This window comes from Gracilinanus agilis, chromosome 1, assembly GCF_016433145.1.
Source record: "Gracilinanus agilis isolate LMUSP501 chromosome 1, AgileGrace, whole genome shotgun sequence".
Taxonomy (NCBI): domain Eukaryota; kingdom Metazoa; phylum Chordata; class Mammalia; order Didelphimorphia; family Didelphidae; genus Gracilinanus; species Gracilinanus agilis.
Window position 1 is genome coordinate 331,313,558 of NC_058130.1, and position 8,917 is coordinate 331,322,474.

The 8,917-nt window shown below is 39.5% G+C and overlaps 1 protein-coding gene across 1 annotated transcript; it reads left to right on the plus strand.

Annotated features, from left to right (window-relative positions):
• The first annotated feature begins 5,472 nt into the window (after nt 1–5,472).
• LOC123231418 (40S ribosomal protein S23) lies at nt 5,473–8,599 on the plus strand. The gene is made up of 4 exons (XM_044657671.1): nt 5,473–5,553; nt 7,197–7,356; nt 8,139–8,259; nt 8,410–8,599. The coding sequence occupies exons 1-4, from the start codon at nt 5,550–5,552 to the stop codon at nt 8,554–8,556; spliced, it is 432 nt and encodes a 143-aa protein (XP_044513606.1). The 5' UTR covers nt 5,473–5,549; the 3' UTR covers nt 8,557–8,599.
• The last annotated feature ends 318 nt before the right edge of the window (nt 8,600–8,917 follow it).

Below are 8,917 nucleotides of genomic sequence, written 5' to 3' on the forward strand. Positions count from 1 at the left end.
ATGTTGAAATTTCTCGCTTGGGATGTACATGATCAGATTAACAACATCTCAAGTAAATTTTCATACCAGAAGCTCATTATAACCCCTGTCTCTGCCTTCCTCTCAGGGGACTCTCTCTTATAGATGAAATTACATTATGTTGAGGTACTTCTTGTAAGACTGACCTTTGTACTGAAGTTTGAGCAATAGTATCAAGGGAGGAAGTGTATTATAAAAGAGGAGGTCACTATTATAACAAGGCTACAGGGGAAATGAGAACACTAATATTTCACCATTCTTCCCCTTCCAAAAAAAAAGTTCAGACCCACTATTATGTAAGAACTTTAGTAAATTATTTTCCTCAAATGTTTGCATCTAAATTCTAAAACCCTATAAGGCAGAGATTGTATCTATCTAATCTACTCTGTATTTTGAATAGCTCTTATACAATGAGGCACTAATGCTTTTTGACAAGGAAATTTCCTGAGCTTCAAAGTTGAGGGAAATTACTTTACATAATCCTCAGATAAAGGTAAGATCCTTAAGGGCAAGATTCTTGAGGTCAGAGACTAGGTTCTTCCATATTCAGTATGCCTGTCAAACAAAGTAACCAGTACATATAAGTATATAATTGCATTATAATATTAATATTCCAATTCCAAATGAATAAAAGAGAAACAGAATTTTTCAGTATGTCTGCTAGGAATCCAACAAATTTCCTCTAAAATTCCTCCAGCTCTAATTTCCCATGATTCTATTTATTCATTCATTCATTCATTCAATAAATACTTGAGTACTTTGTGCCTAATTTACATGTGTTCTCCTAGGAGAATTAAAGTGAGAGGACAATATTTTATTGGATTAATTAACTTTAGAATGGAGACTAAGAAAAAAAGGAACTGACACCACACCAGGTAGGTATGATGAATTTGGGAGAACACAGAAGGACAGAGGTGGCAATGAGGTCACATAAAAAATAGCTTTAAGAGTAGAATAATGTGAAGGACAGAAGAAAATCAGAGAAGGAAATTTCAGAATTCAAGGTCATAAATCAGGCCTTTTGGGGAGTAATGGTGAAGTCTAAGGTATCAAACAAACAACACAGATGCATTAAGGGCCCATGAGCAAGGCACTGTGCTATGTGCTAGGGATATACATAAAAGTGAAACAGTCTTAGCCCTCAGGAAGCTTACATTCTATTAGAGGAGGTGATATATATTCTTATGACCAGTAGGTATGGCCATCCCTTTGGGTATCTAAAATGTAGGAATGCTAAAGATCAGAAGAGGTGAGGTGGATTAACTGGCAGGTTATCATTCAAATCATTCATTCAAAATGTGTGTATAGGAAGGTCTTGAAACCTCCCTCCCACTGATGAAGGCAGATGTTGGAACAAGAGAGGAAGATTGTGAGAAAGCCAGGAAGAAGAAGATGACTTAGGGGCACCAATAGAAAGAAGCAACAAGGCTCTGAATAGGTTAATGTAGACACATAGAATAAACTTCAAAGAAGATAAAATTGCTAAGAGATAGCACCAAAGATTTTCTGATTTTCCAGAAGTGGCGATGAGAAAGAAGGACACACTTAGATATTGATTCTTCCTCTGGTATATGTTAGAGGATAGAGGTAAAGGGGAATCAAAGAAGGAGCAACCAGCACTGGAGCAAGTGAGTGGTCACAGACAAGGTGCCAACTAGGGAAGGCCATGTTTCTATCAGCACTAGATGGCAGGTGTGAGAGAAGATGAGCTCTAGGATGCAGGTAGTTCATTAATGACAAGAGTTAGGATTCCAGAAGGCACAAGGGAGGAAGAATAAGTCAAAGGAGTAAGAACTGGAGAAGGGTAGCACTGAGCTAGATGAAGTGTCAGGGGAGAGGAATTTTTAACCTTAATAAATGACAAATCTGAATTACAGGGATTGGGGAACAAAGAAGACAAATTGGAGATGGGATGGACCAGAAGACGGAAGATCAGGTAAGAAATATAATTTTTTTATAGCTTAGATAAGGTGGCTGAAATAGACATAAAAGATATTTCAAAAGTAGAATCAACAGGATAAGGTGAACTCTCTAACACCTTATTCTCCTAGTACTGCAGTCTTACTCCCTTCCTACACCAGGGACTCACATAGGGATGGTCATAACTTTGATCTTGTTCCACTCACAAGTGCTTCACTTCCACTGTCAAGAGGAATTCTTACATCTGACCATACGTTCCTATAAATCTCTTTCTCTTAATGCCTCATTCATCCTAAAACTATTCTTCATCCTTCTATGACCTATGGCTCCTCCACTCTTTAGACTCTCTCAGGCCACCATAGCTATCTTTCCTTCCTTTGCTATCTCAACACTCTACATAACTAATTCTATACTATACTGACCTGTTCTCTTAAATCCTATTGTCCTTAGTTTTAAAAGTATGCAGTACAGTGGAAGTACTCTGCTAGATCTGGAGTCAGGAAGTTTTGAATTCAATTTTGGCCTCAGGTATTTACTAGCTCTATGACCCTGGGCAAGTCAGGACTTCAGTTAGTCTCAGTTTCCTAAACTATAAAAGGAGGATTATAATAGCACCTACCATGAAGTAATGTGAAGATAAAATGAGATATTTGTAAAGCACTTTCCAAATTGTAAATTACTATATGGGGCTCCTAAGTGGCACAATGGATGGAATGTCTAGCCTGGAGTTAGGAAGACCTGAGTTCAAATATGGCCTCAGACATTTAATGGCTGTGTGACCCTGGGTACGCTCTCGCTTTCTCTCTCTCTCTCTCTCTCTCTCATATATATATATATACACACACACACATATAGATGAAATTACATTATGTTGAGGTCCTTATATAAATGAATTATAAATTATAAATTAATATATAAATTTATTTATATATAAACAACTTAACCTAATTTGCCTCAGTTTCCTTCTCTAAAAAATGAGCTAATGAGGAAAATAGAAAACCACCTCAGTATGTTTATCAAGAAAACCCTCAAAAGTGGTCATCAAGAATCTGACAAACTCAACAACACAAATGCTGTATAAATACCATCTGTTAGTTATCATGCTAGCTATTATTTTCCAGATTTCAGCCCTAGATTTAATTTCATTGTCTGCCTCTTATGCTCCTTCTCACATGCTGCTGAATGGTGTCAGAGGAAGTAGCACAACCTCAGTGATGGGGTTCACTATAAACCTGTTACCTTATCTCAGTTGGGGTGTCACTGAAGCAAGGTAATCTTTTTCTCTGTAATTCCCTATCATATTCTCCACTGCAACTGTTCCAAACCTTCTGTTTTTTAAGTTTCCCAAGGAACTTCCACCTCTTTCCTTCTGCCCTCTCAACAAGGGATCTCTCTTCAGCTTGTAATTTAATGTGAAAAGAGGTCATTTGCCCTGAGCTCTCTCTTTCCCCTCTTCTCTAAATATTCAGCCCTTATACCTCATCCCTCCATTTCCTCCTTTCAAATGAGTCATTCTTCAGGCATCTTTCTCACCAAGACCATCCATCTCCTTTATATATAATTTTTTTTTTAAAAACTCTTACCTTATGTTCTATGTTTAAACCCTATACTAAGTATGGGTTCCAAGGCAGAAGAGCAATAAGGGCTAAGCAATTGAGGTTAAGTGACTGGCCCATAGTCACACAGGGAGGAAATGTCAAAGGCTAGATTTGATCCCTCCCATCTCCAAGCCTGGCTCTCTATCCACTGTGCCACCTAGCTGTCTCTTTACATGAATTTTGGTTACAATCCTTTTCAACAGATTTCCCCAACAGTCATCCCCTCTTGCTCTATAACCTCGATTCTTTCTGTCTACTGGTTCCTTCCTTTGTGTATTCAAAAAGGCCCATATATATCCTTAGTCCTTAAAAATCCTCACTTGATCCTAATTACAGCCTCCAACTATGGGTTTCCTCACTTTTTACAAAATTCTTACCCAAAAAATTGTCTCCTCCTCACTTCCTCCACCCTTGGAAATCTCCTTTTCCACACCTTCACCTAACTAAAACTCTTCTCTTCCAAGTTACAGATGATCTCAATTTCAAAATTTGATAGCTTTCTCCTTCTGGACCTCTGCAAAATCTTACATAGTCAAATTTAGGAGATACCAGGCTTTAGGGATGGGGAATGAATAGACAGTTTTGGAAATAGGATCATACCATTTTAGTATTAAGAGAAAGAAGAAAATTAAAGAACCTTTATTTCAGCACTTCTGCTTTTATAGATGAAGAAACTGAGGCCTGAATTTGAGGGTGCCAATATCCAGGTGTCTGCATTTTGCAGTGGAAAGCAAGGAATAAATTGCTACTCCTCTTGAACTTTCCTGTTTGAGGGTATGCGATGAGATGGCCCAAGATAAAATGTCTTCCAGGGATATCATGTTTTCAAACACCAGAATTGTAGAGTGTTTAAGAACAGAAAAGAGGTGGGGGAAATAAAGTTTAACCAGAGAACATTTGAAAATACAGGCCAGAAGCTCAGGGAGAGCATGGAGTTTGGCCATTGGAATTAGAGTCATCTACAAAGAGGTGATAATCAAATCCAAGGGAGTGTATGAGGTCACCCAGTGTAAAGGGAGAGAAGGGAAGAGGGCCAAGGCTAAACCTTTGGGATACACCTATGGGACAAGAAGAGGAGCCAGCAAATTGGACAAGGCCAATGAATGAGGGTAACAATAAGGCAGTAGTTCGCTGCATTCAGTAGAACAGATTAGTCTAGGGAAGGTCTTAACACATAATACACATTTGATCATTGGGTAAGGGGTAGATTTACTGGGCAGCTGTGGGGGAGGGGCGGGCGGTATTCTGAGACCAAGTCACAAAGGGTAGAAAAGCAGAAACAAGGAAATGAAAGGGGTGAGGATGGGGGAACAAAAGTAGGTCAGCTTGAGGGAGAAAGGGATCAAGAGAAGATTTAAAAAATTTTTTGTTTATTTTTAAAAGCATTTTCCCATGGTTACACAATTAATGTTCTCTCCCTCAGCTGACAAACAATTCCACTGGGCTATACATTTATTTTCACTAAATACCTATTTCCAGGGGGAAGATTTTTTAAAAAATAAAGCCCTGGATTTGCTTGTAGGCTGAGGGGAAGGAAGCAGTGAAGAAACAATTGTATCGTTTGCATCGTCTTTCCTCACATACTGCAGACCTGACCCTTTTCCCTTAGCTGTAATCATATTTCTCATTTTGGTGGTCCTAGCGCCCACGTGGCGCCCGCTTCCGCCAGGTTCCAACTCGGCTTAGGAACCTGGCAAGGTCTTCACTGAGCGCATGCGCCCCTGGGGAGGGTCTTCACAGGCGCACCCGATAGCCTGTGGGAACTGTAGTTTCTCTTCTGTTTTTTCTCCCTTTAGAAAAATTTTTTTTAATTTTGAAAGAAAGGATTCTAGTCTTGGCTCCCGAAAATAAATCCTTCGGATGTCTTCCTAAATAGGTATAAAGCGACTTCTTTCAGGCTTGGCGGGGACAGCCTCAAGTAGGGTCCTCGATTGAGCTGGCCGCCGCAGTGGGTTGTGGGTGCTCTCTTCCTTCCTTCCTTCTCTCTGTTCTCTCGGCCCGGACGGCGACAGCATGGGTGAGCAGCGGGGGCCCCGTGGGGCTCGAGAGGCTGGGGGATCGTGGGCTCTGCGGGATGGGGAACCCTGAGAATGTCGACTTGTAGGGTGGGGAAGAACCAAGGGAGCAAATGGGTCGGCTTCCGTGGCATGTTTTGAGGGGCCGCGGCGGGGAGCGAAGGCCATGACCAGACCGGACCGGGGAGGGCAAGGCAGGCAGCTAGCCCGATGGTGCCTTGGTCGCCGGGCCTCGATGATTAGAAAATAGGGTTAGGGTGAGACTACGGCAAAATGTGTGTAGTCGCGGTGCCCCCCACCCCCACCCCCATTGCCTTCCGCGAACAGGGTCAGTTTTAACTGTGGTTCATTTGTTAGTTTTTCTTAAATTAGGACTCTCAACTTGACCAGGAAAAAAGATGGCCTTTTAAGTAGTTTAGGCCTCGGCACGGCAACTGAAAAATGAATTAAAGTTTTTAAATTTCTAGTAGGCAGGGTCGTGTCCTTGTTTAAGCCAGGTTTTTTGTTTTCCCTCCCTCTAGTGAGTGACAGTGTTTTGTACGCAGTAGGCACCTAATAAAGAATAGAATCGAGTGATTTTGATTGGGTGGTGCTGGTTTTTTTCTTAGGTTTCTCAAATGCCGTGACTGTTTACATTAAAAAAGACGAAAAGCAATCCTCTCCCCCCACACACCCCTCCCTCATTATATATAAGCATTTGTCAGATCCTTAGAACATAAATTCACAGTGCTATGTGTTGCGGTGAGATCAGTCAACGAACAGACGTTTGTTACTTAAGTTTTTAAAACATTTATTGCCAGAAATTGTTCTAAAGAACTAGGGATAGGAAGAAAGGCAAAAAGTAGACCTAAACTTGAGTTAAGACCTAACGAATTTCTCCTAATTGTAAAACATTAACCGCTGGTGAACTAGGGAAAAACTTTAGTAGAATAGGTGACATTTGAGCTGAGTCTAGAAGGAAACTAGGAAAACTTAAGAGGACAAGATGAGGAAAAAAAATTCCATATATAAGGAACAGCGAATACCAAGCTACACACAGATGTTTTCTGTTTGTGAGTCAGCAAGGATTAAAAGCCTACCATGTGTAGGGGGCAGCTGGGTAGCTCAGTGGATTGAGAGCCAAGCCTAGAGATGGGAGGTCCTAGGTTCAAATCTGGCCTCAGACACTTCCCAGCTGTGTGACCCTGGGCAAGTCACTTGACCCCCATTGTCTACCGTTACCACTCTTCTGCCTTGGAGCCAATACACAGTATTGACTCCAAGACCGAAGGTAAGGGTTTTTAAAAAAAAAAAAAAAAAGCTTACCATGTGGCAGTCCTAGATATAAAATAAAAAGGGAAGGGTTCAGTTCATATAGAACACATAAAATTATTTGGGAAGAGGAATCATAAGGAAAAAATAATTTGTAATATTAAAAATCATTTATTTCAACCTTTGCACATGGTAGCACCAAAGATGGTAAGACTGAGCTGCCAAAGATGATAGATGTAGAATGAGTTGATGGCACAGCCAGGGTTGAAATTTAGGCCCATGGACATCCTTTGCATTGTTATAAAGGTCATACCACATTCTTCAAGCTTTGAATTGTTATATGCTAAAAGACTTCAGGATCTTTTTTGAGCTTGAATTTTATGTTCTTTTTTAGGTAAGTGCCGCGGTCTTCGTACTGCTAGAAAGCTCCGAAGCCACAGAAGAGACCAAAAGTGGCATGACAAACAGTACAAGAAAGCCCATTTGGGCACTGCCCTAAAGGCCAACCCTTTTGGAGGAGCATCTCACGCAAAAGGGATTGTCTTGGAAAAAGTGTAAGTGGGAAGAAGATGGATACTTCTATACAATTAAATGTATAAACTGTAAATGAATCAATTTATGCATAGGTCTGATATTGTTGTGTCCCATCTATTATAAAGTCATCATAACTAATAAATAAACTTTGAGAGATAGTCTGGCAAAGTGGATAGGAAAAAAAATGTCTTTGGAATTGGGACATCTGGGGTTAATGTTTTCCTCTAACATACTAAACTCTATGGCTTAAGTTCCTCTGCTAAGAATCCTTCAAGAAGCTTACTCTGATGGGGGAAGACACTATACAAAAAATGGTGGGAAGAAGTTGAGAGAATGTTTTGTTTTGTTTTTTCTTTAGCCTTAGTTAAGAAAAAACCCTATATATGCAAGTAATTGAGCCACTGTCACAAGTAAAGTTCTGTGGAGTCTATGATTTTAGGAGAGGGGGGCTGCTTGGGCATTTGATTTTACAAGTAGTGAAACAGATCCAGAGAGAATACATTTAGAGGCACCTTAACAGACTGTAGGCCTTATAACTCACTTTATCTCAATATGCTATGCTGGTTCTTAAGAATCCGAATTTTTTTCCACAGAAAAGAATGATCCAGCTCACTTAAAATTGACACAATGTTTAAATGAACATGTGTCTATCTAATGTGAAATTTGACTTGCCATAATTGGGGGATGCAGTGTTTTTGATATTTACATTTGGTTTTCAGGATCTTTGATAAATTGTTACTTTAATCTAAGGTAGGCTATATCTTTAGACTAAAATGTCTCAATTTGTGTGGTTTTATTTTAGTGGTGTGGAAGCCAAGCAGCCCAATTCTGCCATCCGGAAGTGTGTGAGAGTCCAGCTAATTAAGAACGGCAAAAAAATCACTGCCTTTGTTCCCAATGATGGCTGCTTGAACTTTATTGAGGTAAATATTTCTAGTGATTTAAACTCAATCCATTTTTGTTATTTATTCCACATTTTTCCCACAATAAACGGGAATACATTTGAAGAACACAATGTGATTATCTTTGGTCTGTTGTAGTTAAGCAAGAGATATATTTTGTTTTTCTTTCAGGAAAACGATGAAGTTTTGGTTGCCGGATTTGGTCGGAAAGGTCACGCTGTTGGTGATATTCCTGGAGTCCGCTTCAAAGTTGTAAAAGTTGCAAATGTTTCTCTTCTGGCCTTGTACAAAGGCAAGAAGGAAAGACCAAGATCATAAAATTTATATGATGCCTTTATCATAGTAAAGAATTTTCATGTAATGTGTGTGACTTTTTTTTTACTTTTTTTCTCTCCTTATAGTTCTTAAGAGTTGGAATGTCAAGTTATATACCTCTCTTGGTAGTAGTTCAGTGATTGATGAGATTGGTAATAAGCATTTATTAAGCACCTACTATCTGCTGGGTGCTCAGGATACAAATACAGGATTGAATCATTTCTGCCCTTAGATTATATTCTACTTGAGGAATACAACACAATACAAGCCAAGCCAAACTTTAAAAAAATTTAAATTCAGATTTTAAGTAGATATGCTAAACATTTGAACTAGACATTGAACTGCTTTCATCACAAGTACTAAG

What these genes read in the sequence shown, in the direction of transcription:
- LOC123231418 (XM_044657671.1), top strand. An exon ending in GGGATTGTCTTGGAAAAAGT is followed by an intron (nt 7,357 to 8,138) that starts GTAAGTGGGAAG and finishes GTTTTATTTTAG; the next exon opens with TGGTGTGGAAGCCAAGCAGC. An exon ending in GCTGCTTGAACTTTATTGAG is followed by an intron (nt 8,260 to 8,409) that starts GTAAATATTTCT and finishes TTTTTCTTTCAG; the next exon opens with GAAAACGATGAAGTTTTGGT.